The 17,094-nt window shown below is 36.9% G+C and overlaps 2 protein-coding genes across 6 annotated transcripts in view; one reads left to right on the top strand and one right to left on the bottom strand.

Annotated features, from left to right (window-relative positions):
* LOC109427584 (serine-rich adhesin for platelets) overlaps nt 1-17,094 on the top strand; it is a 539,771-nt gene that overhangs the window by 282,660 nt on the left and 240,017 nt on the right. The window lies entirely within an intron of this gene.
* LOC109427585 (uncharacterized) lies at nt 12,463-14,822 on the bottom strand. The gene is made up of 3 exons (XM_019703169.4): nt 14,651-14,822; nt 13,312-14,598; nt 12,463-13,240 (listed from the first exon to the last, which is right to left on the bottom strand). The coding sequence occupies exons 1-3, from the start codon at nt 14,702-14,704 to the stop codon at nt 12,905-12,907; spliced, it is 1,677 nt and encodes a 558-aa protein (XP_019558714.2). The 5' UTR covers nt 14,705-14,822; the 3' UTR covers nt 12,463-12,904.

The following is a 17,094-nucleotide window of genomic DNA, read 5'->3' as shown; positions in this document are numbered from 1 at the left end:
GATTGTTTTGTATGGGAAAATTTGGCTTTGCATTTTCAAAAAAATATATCTCAAAAACTTAAAAAAAACATGCATCTCTGATTTTTGATAGGTTACACCAAATTTCCTTATTTTGTTGATAAAAAATACAAAATTGGGGTGCCCCTTTGGTCCCAAGACCATGAAAACGTGAAATAGCTAATTCTGAAAACTGCAAAAACTTTCAAAAAAAAAAATCAAAATCGATCACTTGGTTCAAAAGTTATGATTTTTTGAAAATTTATAGTTTTTTTAAATCTTGATTTGGAGCGGACCTATTGTGATGGTTAGAACATTTGACCATCCCGCCGAGGACCTGGGATCGAATCCCACTCCCAACAAACTCGCAAAAATGTGAGTTCTTCCTTCGGAAGGGAAGTAAAGCGTAGGTCCCGAGATGAACTAGCCTAGGGCTAAAAATCTCGTCAATACAGTTAAAAAAAATCTAGATTTTTTGGTCAACCCTTTCATAAAATTGGTCACCCTAATGATGAAATAAAAAGAAATACCGGTCTTATGTCAAACTAGAACTATTTACCATTTTATGTACCTGATTCGAAAGATTTCATTATTCTTCTGTTTTTCGCTTTCGGGATAAGCACTGTTGCGATCTGAATGTCATGCTTGATCGTACCATGCAATGAACAACGGGACTTTTTTTTAATTTTAAAAATCTATTTATTCATGGGACCGTATGTACTGTATAAACCCTAATTAATCCACCTAGCGGTGATGGCACCTTTCTCCTGCCTTCGAAAAGCCATTTCAACAAACTCAAATGACTTGTTCATGAATATCTCACTTTCATACGTTTAACAAAAATCCATTTCATGAAACAAGAATTCATATCGTTTCTCCGACTTTTCATTTTTGAGCCTAAACTCTCGAGAAAAAAGCCGCTATCTTGAATTTTCAGCCGTAATTTTGAATTTTATCATCTTGGATATTCTGGTCGCCATTTTTGGAATCCGGACCGGACATCTTCTACGTATCAATTATATCCATATTTTATGATTAGAGAGCCTAAACCTCCATTGAACAGCCACCATGTTGAATTTTGAGACGCTAAATTGGATATTTTGGTCGCCATTTTTGAACTCCGGTCATCTTCTAAATACCAAATATACCCATATTCAGGTCCGGATTAAGGATTGTGGGGGCCCGGGTGCCGGAGGGGATGTGGAGGCCCCTCGGAGGTACACATGCGATGAGCAAAAAAGTTTTTCTTTGGTTTTGAGCAGTACTTGAGTAAAACGAAGAATAAAGTTAATGTTTAGCAAGCGAAAACGGTTTTTGCAGGGACCCCTAAAATGTGGGGACCAGGGGCTCTGTCCCCCCTTCCGCCCCCCTTAGATCCGGCCCTGCCCATATTGCATCGTTTTAGGGCCTAAAACTCCATTAAACAGTCGTCATCTTGGATTTGGAACCTCCATCGGAGACATTCTTGTTGTCATTTTTAGACTCTGGACATCTTGCCCATACCAAACATACCTATATTGCATGGTTTTATTGAATTCTTGAATGTTTAAGGCGGCATTTCGGGTTTTAGACCACTATCTTGGATATTCTGGTCGCCATTTTTGGACTCCTGACCGGACATATCAATACATATCCATATTTCATGATTTTAGAGCCTAAAACACCATTGAATGAATAGCCACCATCTTGAATTTGGATGGATTTTAGACCGCCATTTTGGATATTGTGGTCGCAATTTTTGGATTCCGGACATCTTCCTTATACCAAATATATCCACATTGCATCGTTTTAGGGCCAAAAACTCCAATAAACAGGCGCCTCCTTGAATTTCGAGCCGCTATCTTGGACTTTGGACCACTACCTTGGATGTTCTGGTTGCCATTTTTGGTATCCAGACATCTTCCCCATACCATATAAGTCGAGTCTCCCATTAGACGCTGTCACCGCAATTTCTCAGCTGTCTCGCATTCAATCAAATTGATTTTTTAGTGCAGTAGTGCTTACTATAGACTCATCCCAAGTAACAATTTTGATTTTATCGAAGTATTTTAGCGATTCAAAAACCCTAAACATTAAACCATTGATACCAACTTTAAAGTCATCTCGAGTTCTAATATGCCTCCATAAGTCCACGTTCTGGCTAGTTGGCCCAGTCTTATTACGATTTACAGGACTTTCGTATACAAACCGGCTTAGGATACAACCCATCATAGTTTTATCGTATCCCCGAAACAACCTTCTAAATAAAACCATCTTCTGACTTGTCAAACATTTGTTTTGTTTATTTCTCACTAATGTTTGATCTTCAGAAAAAAATATGGTATAGAATATGTTGAAGGTTGTTTCGGGGATACGATAAAACTATGATGGGTTGTATCCTAAGCCGGTTTGTATACGAAAGTCCTGTAAATCGTAATAAGACTGGGCCAACTAGCCAGAACGTGGGCTTATGGAGGCATATTAGAACTCGAGAGGCAGCTATATTATCGCTCAATTAAAAATTAGCAATAAACTTGATAAAATTCGCCTAACACTTTGTATGGACGAAGCATTAAAAAATCATGTTTTTATTGAATTACTCGCAATTCTATTGAGATTTTTCAATAGTTTTTCGTGCAGATGATAAAAAGAAGGAACATCTCTCTATCATAAAATACTTAGAAAGTTTTCATCAATATTTTTGTGAGATATTAGCTATTGCTAATTTTTGCCGTTTCAGTGCGCCGTAATATTTTAGTCAAAAAATATGCTTGGTTTTTTAATATAGCGATCAATTGGAAAGATGTCGATCTGGAATTCAGATTTGTTTTCCTATTTAATACGTGTTAGGAGACATGCCACGGCAAATTTGTGGTGAATGTGACTGTGATAATGACAAAAAATAAGTGCGCCACACAAACTGTGCATTAATTGGAAGTTAAAAGCATATAATTTACTCGATGGAATTGGGTGCAAAAAAGGTTTTTTCAACATAGCGGAGATTCAAAGACATTATGTTATTTTTCTGAAAATAAAATGACGAAAACGTGTTGAATCGTTTAGATTGATCTTAAGCTGTACGTGAAATCATAAAATTGAATAATGACTTTTCTGTATTTACATAAATTCTCCCGGCTAGGCGACATTTTTTTCTCTGGGTTTCCTCAGAGGGCTAACCCTCCTGAGATGGTTATAACTGAGCTCATGATAGAACTAACGGTTTTATCACAACATTTCTTAGTCTATGTTACGGCCACGACATCTTTTGTTGATTTCAAGCATTGCCTCACAGTTTTGTATATTTGTTTACAAAATAAATCTCTTCGGCAACAAACTGCAAATTCAAGTTTTATTGAAATGGTATATAATAAGTTATAAAACCAATTCAAGTAGTCATTCAGTCTTTAACTGAAGATGTTTATGCAGAAGTTATATGATAGTATTATGGAATGCCAAAGGTGCAACGTAAAATCCTACTACAGTTGACTCTCTACATCTCGATAGTGAAGGGACCATCGAGATAGGGAGAGATCGAACTCAAGAACAAATTTGTAATGCACACTAGATTGAAAAATCGTCCGTAACTAGGAAAAACCGTCAACAAACAGATGTCACTTCACCTTCACAAAATGTTTTGCACCTAAGAAACTAGATCTAGCAACCTGTAAAAACGGGCATATCGACATATGGAGAGAAAATCTCGAACAAAAACGAACGAGATCGCATCGAGATAGAGAGATATCGGGATAAGGAGATATCGACATGTAGAATGTAAAATGTATGCAGATTGAAGGGACCGACCAAACCATCGAGATAGGGAGAGATATCGAGATGTAGAACATCGACATGTGGAGAGTCGACTGTACATAAAACTTATATAGAACAACTAGGTTTTTCACATGCTCGTAAAAACCAGGATAAAACATGAATAAACCTTAAAGGCATGCTGATTGTTACCTTAGATCTACCATCCATTCAGTATTCAGGAATATGATTTAAAAAACGCTTTGTAAGCAGAAAATAATTCCAGCAGGTAACTGGCTACACCCATGACATTTTTTTTATTCTCATTTATTCGCTCGGGCGCGTCTCGGTTGTTCCCTCTAGTCACTCTCTGGCAAACGCTCGCTGGCTAGCTGGTCGGTTGATGACGTTGGCGGTGAACCGAGCGCCGCCAACAACGAAGTCAACTTTCCTTAAAAGGAAGCACGGAGGTCAATAAATTTCATAGATTTTAAATAGCACCACCAGGCATCATGAGGCCTAAGGTCCTCAGAACTGTAAGCGGTACGCTCGTTACTTCCTGGGCCGAGGAGAACTATTGCTGCCTGTTGATCCACTATCTCCTAGTGCAAGGAATCATGGGGGAAGGGCATCCACATTTAAATTCCTTCAGTTCTTATGGCTTGAATTACCAACGCTGCTACTGGGAGGATGCGGTGATGTCACGGCGCTTACGCTAAAGCAATAACGCAGTCAATAAGTAAGGAGGAGACGCCGTGTGTGCACGAGGTCTGATCCACTCGCCGTCGGTTCGCAGGAGATTATTTCTTGTCATCGAAATTAATCGATACCAATAATCGTTGCGGTGGACATCCGGTGGCAGTCTGACGCTGACAGTATTTTCTCAATGAATCTACAGTTGGTGGCGATCGTCGCAGGATTTTTTCCTTCGAAGATGCGGACCGCACGTAATTGCTATTGAAAGGTCAAGGTTGTTTGCAAGGATGGGGTTCTTACTTCAGGTTAACCTGTTATTAGCAGACGCATGAATGACTGTTATTTTCACATTTTTTTTTCTTTCTGACATTGTCTCCACTAGGCGAAGCTGCACTAAACTTTGTATTCTACTATGTTACTTCTTAGTTAGTCACAATTCTATTTATAGAAATGCTTGAAAAAGTATAGATTTATTAATGAGAAATGTTTGTTAATACTCTTACATATTATTGCTTTTCGCCTAAATATATAATCTAATAATATTATCTCTTTTTATCCCATTTCAGGTAATAAAGCTGAAACTCGAGATGGTTAATAAAGGATGATGATTGCCGTAATAACTGGATGCTGCCATGTGTTATTGAGATAGGAGGTTGAAACTTCCTTTCATAGGTATCAATTTGCTGCATATGTTAAGGTCGGTCAAATAATAGTTTTTTTTAACTGTAGGAGTCCTTAAGTTTTCGAATTCCAATATTTTGAACAGAGATCCAAGAAATTTTGTTACGTATTACAAAAGCATACTTTCATATATTGTTTTATAAATTCTGTTAAAATATCACTTGATTAATTGACAGTTATTTTTGCAAAAGTTTCATCAGGAGATTCGACTTTCATTTTTTTTTTTCAACAAACTACAACTGAAGTTCCATTGAAGTTTTCAAGGCAATGCTCCCATTCCGTTAGAATTTCTGATTCCATCAGATTTTTGTTCAGTAACAATAAAGTCTGTATCCGCAATAATCGGGACACAGAAGTACGGCTGTAGCTCTGTAGTGAATCGGTAGAATTGGTCAAATAATTGACTGAGAACTCATTGGTGTATGTTTATTATTTGTGCCAAATTTCATTAAAATCGATGCATTACTTTTAACTGTGGATGAAAAACAAACAGACGTGGTTTTAAGCATTTTGTACAATCATGACCAATTTTCATTCGCATGATAGATGGTTCTTTTACGCTACAGTTCAAAGTTCTGTGACGATAATTATGAAATTTCATAAGCAGTTATGATACTTATAGAGACACTTTCTTGCAAAATTTCATCAACTTTTATCAATTGGTTTGAAAGCTACTGGTGTTGATAGAGGTGAGTGTTAGTGAAAATTTTTCGGGTTTTTCATATGCGATGTTTGCCTATTCATAACTTTTGAATTTCTCTACCAATTTTTATGAAATTTTCACAGCAGGTAGTTGATTATGTGTATTTTATGTCTGCAAAATTTGATGATTATTGGTATAGTACTTTCAATAGTACAATCGAAACAATAAAGGGTGCTGACTAATTGCTGCCTGAGGGGCTAAAATCACGTTCAGTCCCAATACATGTTTTGACTATGAAATTGTTGATAGTGCATCGATTTTTTTGAAATTTTGCCTATGTAACGAATGTAGATTGAGAGGTTTGTGTTCAAAATTTCAACCATTTCCTTTGCCAAATTCAAAAGTTGCAGAGCTGGCAAGTAAAACTAGGGGCTGTACAAAATTCAATGGCGCACATGCTACTCTTTCATTGCTACAACAAAAAGTACTGCACCGATTCACATGAAATTTTGTCAGTGAAATGAGCACATCTTAAGACGTTATTAGGCCAAATTTGAGCAATTTTAATGTATCTATTACATATTTACAGCTGTATTTCTGTGTCCCGATTATTGCGGATACAGGCTTTATCAGAAGTTCTGTCTGAAAATGTCCAATGAATTCATCGTAGAAGATTTTTCATTTCGTCAGAGATTCGTATTTTTTTCAGTATTCCATGATTCTAAACATTTCTTATTGTTGTTTGAGAATATTGATGCATAAGGTAGCTGGTAAGCCAATTCTGCCAACCAACTATCTCGTAGATACAAAAAATGCGTTTGTGATGTTTCTCCAACATCACTAAAACAAAATACTAGTCAAGTCATTACATTATATTTCTTAGAGTGTTATTTTTTTCCATGAAAGGACAATGTTATACCTCTATGACTGATATTGAGTTGGGCGTCGCAATTGTTTTGAAATCCTAATTTACAAAAAAAAATATTAAAAGTTAATTACGCTCTTATATTGTAGTTTCTGAATTTGAAAATTGCGTTGGTTTTTTATAAATAAGGCTGACACAAATTTTGATATCCTCTTATATGTTACCCTCCCCCCCCCCCCCCACGGACAATTTTGATCGGAATTCAACATTTTGAGGGGGGATACAAATAAATTATTTAGAAAACTTTAAAACTTTGAGGTAAAATTAGAGTCGCTCGGAAAACTTTTTAACAAATCATTGAATTTAGGGGCCCAGATGGAAAGGGATATGAGTGACTTTTTTGTTGAATTTGAGCTGAGTATGTTGAAGCCATTTTTCAGACTTTCATTTTTCAGAACTTTTTATGATAACTTTTACGATGATAAGAATAATTACAATCATTGGATTCATTTTGGATCCTCACATGAAAAATTAGTAAAATACTTTCAGTCTCATTTACCCTAGAGTTTTTTTTTCTGTCACTTCCATCTCTTACATCCTTAATATTTGAAATATTTTCCAAGCCCTAAAAAGTTAGAAAATTTAGATTCTACCTATTTTTTGATCTAGTTTGAACTTGTGCAGTTGTATTGATGGATGCCCAAGTAGTAGCCCAAGGATACTTTAGATCAAAACCTATAAAATGAAATGAATATGGTACTCAGCTTTTAAGCAAAACTAACTGAAATAATCTAAAATAATCCCGTTTTTCTTCAACAAATGACGAGATCCTGGCAAGTACGATTAACCATGAATCACATTTCGAGTTCCTATCCTATTCAGCTCAACGGGTCTCTTATAGGTACACAGAGAGGTCTCACTATTACAGAAAATCAGTAGAAAATATTGAAAGCTTTCTTCTTTTTGGTTATGGCCGATGATGGCACTAAAATTAACAATACAGCTGTCTTTACATATCAAGAGGAGATGGCGCTTTTGGCGGTCGAAAAACTGAGTATTCAAGTCAAACAAGAATCTTTCCTGCTGTACGCCAGTGAATGTAGCCTGGGTGTAAATTGTCGTTAATGAAGCAAAAAAAAAAAAAAAAAGAAAAAAAGTAAAGTGGTAGGTACTCAATGCAAACAATTGTTTTTTTTTTAAATGGTTCATATTTTGGAGAATAAGAATTAAATTTTGTTATTTTAAAATAAAACAAAAAGGAAATAAAAGTATTTCAACACAAACCATAAAATCTGAAAATGTTTTCGTTTTTAAAATCGGTTGCCTAAATAGGCTTCCAAGTAAAATATAACTGTGTAGAGATGTTCAAGAATTAAATTTAGAAAAAAAGCAAATACAAAAAAACACAACATTACGAATAAAAAAAATTGGAGTCCAAAACATGTTTAGATCGTTTTTAGGTAACGAAAATTGATATTAACATGAACAAAATTTGAGTATTCGAGGATTAAAATAGGATTTTTTAGAAATTGTTTATAAAAATTGCCCTTGAAAATAAATTTTTAAAATTATAAACTATCACCTGTCAAATAGGTTTAGTTTTTTAGCACCATAGAAAAAATTAAAAATTCTTTCGAAGCTCCCCAGTTATTCTATCAGAAGTTTATCCAATACTCATCCAATACTTCATAAAACAATTTTTGCACTCCTCCAAAATTGCTCCAAAGATTTCTTAAAAATATTTTCCCAAGATTCCTTTCAGAAAATCTTCTTTGAACTTCTTGAGAATGTTCTCCAGACTTCAGAAATAACTGTAGAGGAGCCTCCTGAAATTTATCCAATAATTCCTTCAATGGGTTTCCTTGAGTGGGTTTTCCAGGTTTTGTTTCCAGACATTCATCTAGAAAATCCTGCAGAGATTATCGCAGTATTACTTTCAGTGATTCCAGCAAGAATTTTTCCAAAGGTACAAACACAAAAGTGTATACAGAGATTCCTTCAGAAGTTCTTCCGTGTTTTCATCCATGTATTCTCTCACTGTTTTTTTTCACTGACTCTTTAAAGAATTCTTTCAGAAATTTCAAAAATATTTCCTAAATTCCAGTAATTTTTTTAGACATTGTAAAAGAGGTTTGTTCATTACAAAATTTCTTCTAGGTGTTTCTCCAGATATATCAAACCAATTCCTTTAGAAGTACAACCATTGTACATGGGTCACTTTGTCACAACTATTAGTCGGTCGATTGTTCTGATTTTTCGTGCCTGTTAAATATTGAAAAAGTTACCTTTGGGTGTTGCCAGTTTTTTGCGCCCTCATATGTGCAAAACAAATCTCTGTGGTATTGAGACTTATTTCAAGTTTTTTTTTTAAGAATTCCGTCAAATTAAAATATATATTCCAGGGAATTCCGCAAAAAAATGCATAAATTGCATTAAATATTCTTTTTTTTTTCCTGTGTTGGGGGCATGATACCACTGCGACCATCTATTTCAAATATTCTTCTATGAATTTCTTCAGAAATCCTGTAAAAAAATCTCCGAGAGATTTTTTCAGAAGTTGGCTTCTTCAGAAGTTCCTCCAGCGATTGCTTCAGAAAATTTTCCAACAAATCTTTCCGAAATTCCTTCAAAGTTTCCTAGAAATTCTACCAGAAATTTATCCAAAAATTCCTTCTTAAAACTACTCATCCACTCCTTCCAAAATTTCTCTAAAGATGTGGTGAAATATCTTCTCCAGATGCCTTTCAGAAAAATTTCCTGAAATTTCAGAGTTCACTGAAATTTATCCAAGACATCTTTCAATAGGATTCCTTTATTGGGGTTTCCTAGAGACTCCATTGAAAATTTCCACAGTAATGTCTCTAGGATTTTTTCAGGGATTAATCCAGAATATCCTGCAGGAATTCTTTTGGAGGTTTTCGTAGTATTACTTTAAGTGATTTCAGCTAAAAAATCTCCAGAAATTCATGCGGAAACTCATACAGAGATTCCTTCAGAAGTTTCTCTGTGTTTTCATTCATGTATTTTTTCCAGAAAATTTTCTATGATTTTCTTCACTGAGTCTTCGAAAAATTCTTTGAGAAATTAAAAAAAAATATTACCCAGAAGTTTATACCGAAATTTCTATAGACATTGCAAAAGAGATTTGTCCAAGATTCACTCGGAATTTTTTTCAAGGAATGTTCATTAAAATCTTCGAGCGATTTCTAAGGAAATTCCTTCGAAGATTCCTAGAGATTCTACCAGATAATTATCCAAAAACCTTTCCTGTACTTCTTCCAACATTGCTCCAAAAGTTTCTTAAAAATATCTTTCCAATTTTATTTCAGAAAATCTTCTTGGAATTACTGATTTCACTGAAAGTTATCAAAGAGATCTTTCAGTGGGTTTCCTTCATTGGGTTTTCCTAGAGGTTCCAATGGAAATTTCCCCAGGAATGTCTCCAGGATTTTCAGGATCCCAGGTATTACTTTCAGTGATTCCAGCAAGAATTTCTTCAGAAAATCCCCCAGTAACATCATTAGAGGGCTGCTCAAGGTTTTTTTTCCTAATTTTTCGTTGCTCTTGGAGTAATAAATTTCTTCAGAAATTCCTCATAAGGTTCTTTCAGAAATTTTGCAGTGGTGCCTCTAAATATTTGTCTTTCAAGAATCCCACGAGGATTTCTAAAGTAATTTGACAAGAGATTTCTTCAGAAATTCCTTAAGGAAATATTTCATAAATTTATCCACGGATTCCTTTTGAAATTTCTTTAGGTATATCTCCAAAAACTCCTTTTGCATTTTAACCTTCCTTTGATATAAGGGTTTTTTTTTAACCCAAAACGTACACGACGTCAGTGAACTGTTCTCAACGTATGGCTATGAAGGTTAAGAAATTCTTTAAGAGTTTCAGCAAGGGATTTATTCAATAGTCCTTTCAGTGTTTTAATTTTTCAAAAATTCCTATAAAAATCCTTCAGGGATTTGCAGAAATTCTTACAAGGATTCATTTTACGAATTGGTTCTGTGGTTCCGTCAGAAATACCTCCTGGGAATCCTATAGGGACTTTTCCAAAGTTTTGACCAAAATAACAAAAGAAAAAAAACTGGATAAATTCTTGAAGGAATTTCAACAGAAGAAATTTTAGAAAATTACCTGTCGCATACCTTAAGTAATCTCTGGAGAAATCTTTGAAATACCTTTGGAGAAGTTCATGGAAGAATTGCATGGCAATCTTCTGGAGAAACCCAAGAAGAGTTTCTAAAGGATTCTGTTACTCAATTCAGAGGGAATTCCTGCAGAAATTCCAGGAAAAGGTAGTGGGGGGAATTTTGAAGAAATTCTATTAGAAATTTCTGAAGGGAATTTGAAGATTTTTTTTTGAATGAACCTCTAAAAGAACTCTTCTGGGGATATTTTTTAATAAATACTTAGAAGAATTTCTAGTCCAATTTTAAATGGAATTGTAGGCATAATCCCAGTAGCAATTCTGAAGTTTTGCCTGAAAGAATTTCTGAAGGAAACTCAGCAGAGGCTTTAGAAAAAAAAATACTGGAGAAATTCTTGAAGGCCCATATAATCAATGCGGTAGTGCACTTTTTCAGAACGACTGTGCTGAAGGTGACGGATTCGATTCCCGATCGGATCAGGAACTTTTCGTAAAAGAAACTTCCTTGACTTCCTCAATCACAGTGTATCTTCGTGCCTGCCACTCGATATACACATGCAAAATAATCACTGGCAGAGGAAGCTCTCAGTTAATATTTGGTGAAAGTGTTCATAGAACACTAGGCTGAGAAGCAGTATTTTTTCCAGTGCGGATGTTACGCCAAGAAGAGGAGGAGCGGAGAAATCTTTAAAGGCATCACTGAGAAATTTCTGCATAAATAGAACCTGAGGAAGAAATCTTCGGAAGAAAGAACTGGAGAACCCTCAGCAAGTATTTTATAAGAATTAAGTTCCTAAAATTTTCTGAAGTAATGACAGAATTCCTGAAAGAATCTCGGGCACTTCTGTTGAAATTTCGGAAGAAATGCCAAAGAATAATTTCTGGGGGAATATAATAAGGAAAACCTGTGGGGACCTCTGGAGGAGTTTCAACATGAGCTTCAAAAAGAATTTCCCGGAAAAAAGAAAAAGGATTCCATAGACGAATTTCTGCAAAAATCTCTGAAGAAATCTGCATAAAGCTGTAGATGAACTCCTGCCAGAATCTCCCTGCATGAAACTGTGAAAAAAATTTCGCCGGAGTTACATTTTTTGAGGCATTTTTGGAGGAAAGTTTGGAGAAACGCGTGGATTAGTTCCAAGATAAATAATTTCTTGGTAAACTCCTGAAGTAAGTCTAAGAAAAATTTATTGTGGAATTCTAAAAAAAAACCCTGAATGAATTCCTGAAGATATTTTCAAAGAAATAAATGGACAGGAATACATTTTAAAGGAACGCCTGCAGGAATCGTTGCATTGAAGGAATTCTTGCTGAAATTATTCAAGGAATTCTTGCAAGTAACTTCTTTTCGCAACAAGTTCAGAAAAAAAAAGATAAATTCTGAAGAAACCTATGGAGAAATTCTTTGAGGTTCTGCTGAAGTTAGTCCTGGAGAAAATTGAGTTTTGATGGGCATTATTTTTTTTTTTACTAAAGAACTTTCGTTTAGTCATCCCGATAATATGAACAAGACGCAAGTCATTTCCATGAGAGCATACCATTATAGGGGGCATTGCAATTTAGCAATCTTGAGTCCAGCTCTAATTTTACCATGACGGAATTGGTGTATTGGAATCCTTAGATTTCAGAATCCTGTAGACATACAGTAGCGAAAGAGGTCCGAATCCCGATCACTGATTTAAGTTACGGTTTTCCGGATGAAACCGGACGGGAAACTAGAATATCGAATGACAGTTGAAAGATTGAAAAATCTACATGACGAAAAAACAACCAAAAACTCGATTCCTTGATAAAGATCCGATACGGATCGAAACGTCGGAGTAAGAGAACATAAGGTGTTTTTGATCTCACAATCGGACTGAAAAGCCAAGAAATTCTCTAAAGGAAAAAGTAAGAATAAAATAAAAAGATAAAAATGTATAGCAGAAAGCTGCATAACCCATTTGCTCAATTTACTCCACTAGACTGAAATATTATTTTAATTTGCTAAGGTGCGTTTTCACTATCAATTCTATACGCCCTGTTTATTCTATTTTCTGAGGACACCATTCGTTGATGCAATAAAACGAGTTCAAGATTCTTGATTTATGATGGTTTCATTTACTTCAATCAATCAACCTTCTATAACATGAAATTCGTATACATTCGTTCAATAGTTACCCAACACGTCTTTTGCCAGCTCGTCATAGAAACTATCTTCCGTGCTAGTTTCCGTCGTTGCACTCGGTTCTCCCTCATCCACCGCACTCATCTCTCCCACTCGCTCCGGTTTCCCGGAGGTTCTCAGGTTGCCACTCTCGCCATAGAGACACCGTTCCACGTCTCGGCTCAGCCCTTCGATGAGTGCCATACCTTCGTTACCGCGTGACTCCAAGCAATCCCTAAGCCGAAACTGGCTTCCGGCCACTTCCGCCCGGAGCATCTGCTGCATGGTATCGTATCCTTGGCCGATCACCTGCTGGAACGATTCCGCGTGGTTCAGCGTCTGGAATAATGAGAATGCGAATGATTTTATTCAAGAATGGTGAAGAATTGTTGAGGTCCTGGGTATCGTACCGTATTGAGACAAGTCAGCGCCTGCCGATAGGTTATCGCCGAGTTTGCAAATCCGGTCTGTGTCGAACAGGTACCGATGTTGTAGCCGAAGTCTTCGTTGTTGGCTTCCGTCTGGCGGAGGAATCGGTCGATCACGTCCGGTATCCGTCCGAGTCGGGTTTTCTCCCTGTTGAGGCAACTGTTGATGGCGTTGTTGAAGGGGGTGAATGCGGCAAATATCTGGTTTTGATGGTTGACGAAGCAAGAGTCGAAATTGGAGTTCCGGTTGAGGTATTGGAAGCCAACGGCGACTGCGGTTTGCTGCATTTCCGTGGAAAAGTTGTTACTGAGGTATCGTGTTTGCTGGTTCATGTTGGAGATAATTTCGGCGTAGGCTTTTTGAATGCTGTCTACGTCTGATTTGTTGCGATTGAACAGATTGTAGTATACTTTGGTGTAAGCTTCCGAAAATCCATCAACCAGTTTGAGGAGAGTTCGGTTCGATTGGAATATGGACAGTTTGCCGACCGCATTGCTTAGTTCAGTTCTGATTACGTTCTGCGATGTGTACAGTCTTTTGGTGATTGTGTCGGCTTCGGTGCGATACTGTTGTTCCATAGCCAATAGAGTTGTGTTGACCTTTTGTTCCAAACTTAAGGCCGTGGCATTTACCTTGGCTATATGAGAATCTACGACAGCTATATTTTTCAGCATGTATTCAACGACCTTCGATAGAACTGAAGTTTGTTCCTTCAGCTGTCCTAGTGCATTCGCCATCGAGATTGTCAGACTTGGTGGAATGTAGGCATTGAGGGTGCTTCGAGTTACTGGTTTTCCGTTGGCAGCATGCAGCGTTTGTCCGATTGCGCGCTCAAAAGTTTCCGTTATTGTGGTCACGTTGGCAATGGCGTTCGTGACTCCGTCCAGAGCGTTTGCCAATTCAGTAGTTCCCAAACCATCAGAAACTTGACCCAATGCAACTAAGGCATCTGACTTCAGATACTGACTCATTTGATCGTACGAACTTTGCAATGCATTGAACAAATCCTTCACGGGTGTGACTCTATCGGTGGCAGCTTTAGTCACGTTTGAAGCAAGCAGTTTTCCCAAATCTGCAACTTTTTGAGCCATTTGTGCGATTTTTTCACTAGAGGATCGGAGAGGTCCATTCTGTTTAACTAGACTGTATCGTCGTAGATTCATATTCATAACATTAAACACACTGTAGATACTGTTGGCACTTGTCGTGATCATGGTTCCTCCAGTAAACGTCATTGGTATGCCGAAATCAGTCGATGCTATTTTAGTCTAAAAATATTCTTCTAAATTATACTAGTTCAACCATATCAACCTAAATTACCTGAACCAAAACGACCAAAACCAGCCCAACAACCCCACTGAATTTCCCAGTCATGACTGATCGGTTGAGTATTCCTTCGTCAACTGAATTTCGCCGCTCCAACCGAGGCACTTTTTAGCTAAGAGAAAACGTATTCCTCACGATTATCACTGCCTCATCATCGGCGCTGTATCGGCGTCTCCGTGGAGCCACAAAATTCCGGAGCTACGCCCGGGCCGCATTGACCGAATAGATAGATGATTTTCGAATGCACCACACGTGAGATCACATTTCTCCCTCCCGATTAAACTAGTTCCACTTTCGATTAGGGGAGATCTTTGTCATCGAATTCGGGGATTCATTAATCATGCGAAAGAGACCTCTGTTTTGGTCTGTTTGGTTTGTAGAAAGCGCACATGGAAGGGAAGATTTTTCAATTATTGATTGATTTTGATGGGTTGATATGTACAGAAGTGCTTTGGATATTTGCCTATACATATTCATAGAAACCTCAATCTTCGCATTCACACTTAACTGATCTTTAAATATATTTATTACAAACCTAAAGAATCGACCCTACAGAGCAATTTTTCCCTTAATGGTCATTAAGAAAGACAACAGGAATGTATGAATACAGAACCACTGTTGGTTAATGATCTTGAAAATAGAGCCCTCCTTTTATGACAGTCTGGTTCTCTCGGAGTCAAGTTTGTAGCACAGATCGTATGGATACGATTTTCATACAAAGGCGGCAAAACATGTAACGAAAGAATAATATTCAATTTATCAATTGAATAGTGTTCAAATACCTAGGTGCACTACCATTCCAGCCTCTCTAATCGCCAATCAAACTGTCATCGGAAACATGTTACCCACGGGATCGAACGAATGCGCGTTACTGTGACAAATGCACTATTAATTCCGATAAATGTAAAAACCATCTAGCATTACATGCTTATCGTAAGAGTGTTGGGCTGAAATGCGGGAATGAAGGGTAATTTGCATTCACTGCGCATTGGGAGTGACACTTTGATGGGAAAATTGAATTTCATAAGGAGTTGCCGTATGCATGCTTTACTAATGGTCCACTCGGAATCGGTACAAGACTCTAGGCGTGAAGTAAATGGGTGATCAATGTCAGCCTAATCTAATGTTGACAAGTTGTCATGTCACTTTACTTGATTCGAGCCAAAATGATCTAGTTGAGTATTTTTTGTACGCAAACAAATTACAAAATTGGGCCAAAACAAACTGCATATTGCAGTCTCCAGTTAGCCTTAAACTTCGGGTCGCCAATCCGAAGACGGTGGGGTCGATTCCCGTTTCCGGTCGGAAACTTTGCTCGACTTCCCTGGGCATAGTGTATCATTGTAGTTGCCACACAATACATAAATTCATGAAATGGCAGGCAAAGGAAGCCCTTCTGTTAATAACTGTGGAAGTTCTCAAAGAACATTAAGTTGAATAGAGGCAGGCCAAATTCCAGCGAGTACGTAGAGTTTCATCAAAGAAGAAGAACACTGCTTATTGCCCAGGGTCCCGGTAGGGTGGAGAAGAACATTCTCAGAGCAACTTTTTTTTTTCAAGGAACTGCACAAAGATTTTTTGCGGGCGAAAACTTCTCCATGAATTATTTTCCACAAAACTTTTCTGGAATTATTGCCGACATTCCTTCGGAAATTCCTTTCAGAATGTAATTATTTAAAATTTTCTCCATAATGACCTCCAGAAACATTGCCACATATTCTTCAAGTATTCTTTTCGAGAATAGCGTAAGAAGTTTCTTCGATTTTTTCAGAAATTATTGTTGGAAGTTTTTTTACGTTTCTTCCAGGTGTTCCATATAATTTTCCTGGGATACCTCCAGAAAGTCTCCTATAGAAAATTCTTAGGTATTACTCTAGAGACTCCTCTTTACACTATCCAAGAAATTCCTTCAGAAGATCACCAAGGGCTACTCTAGCAATTTCTCCCGTTATTAATCCAAGAAATGCTTCATTATTTTTCAAAATAATTTAACACTTTTCTTTAGGAATTCTTTCAACAAGTTCTCCCAAGATTCGCTCAAAAATTCATTCAGAAATTACTTCAGGATTTATTCCTTGGCTGGTCTCCAAAAATGTTTCAAGGAATTCCTTTGCAATACTTGCTGAGAATTCTACAGTTCTTCCACGTATTTCATCAAAGATTTCTTCAAAAATCAAGTTCTTCGAAAATTTATTCAGTGGTTGCTTCAAAAATTCCTTCTGGAATTTTTCAGAAATGTTTTTTACAAAGGATTAAAAAAAAAAAATTAAAGGTGTTCTTTAGAAATCGTTTCAGGGATTTCCACAGAGACTCCTCGTAGGAACCTCGCCCGGAAACCCTGGAAGAGGTTTTTCATGAAATTCCTCCAGAAGTATATCAAGGAGTTCCTTCAGATTTTGCCCCAAGGATTTCCCCAAGAATTCGTTCAGAGAAAACAT

This window comes from Aedes albopictus, chromosome 2 (assembly GCF_035046485.1).
Source record: "Aedes albopictus strain Foshan chromosome 2, AalbF5, whole genome shotgun sequence".
Lineage (NCBI taxonomy): Eukaryota > Metazoa > Arthropoda > Insecta > Diptera > Culicidae > Aedes > Aedes albopictus.
The sequence above is the reverse complement of the archived record's forward strand: the minus strand, read 5'-3'. Positions and strand labels throughout refer to the sequence as shown.

Bases quoted from the DNA above. Each gene is read 5' to 3' on its own strand.
- LOC109427585 (XM_019703169.4), bottom strand. From the start codon at position 14,704: ATGACTGGGAAATTCAGTGGGGTTGTTGGGCTGGTTTTGGTCGTTTTG. The intron at 14,599-14,650 runs GTAATTTAGGTT...GAATATTTTTAG, and splicing joins TTTTGGTCGTTTTGGTTCAG to ACTAAAATAGCATCGACTGA. The intron at 13,241-13,311 runs GTACGATACCCA...TCATTATTCCAG, and splicing joins CGCTGACTTGTCTCAATACG to ACGCTGAACCACGCGGAATC.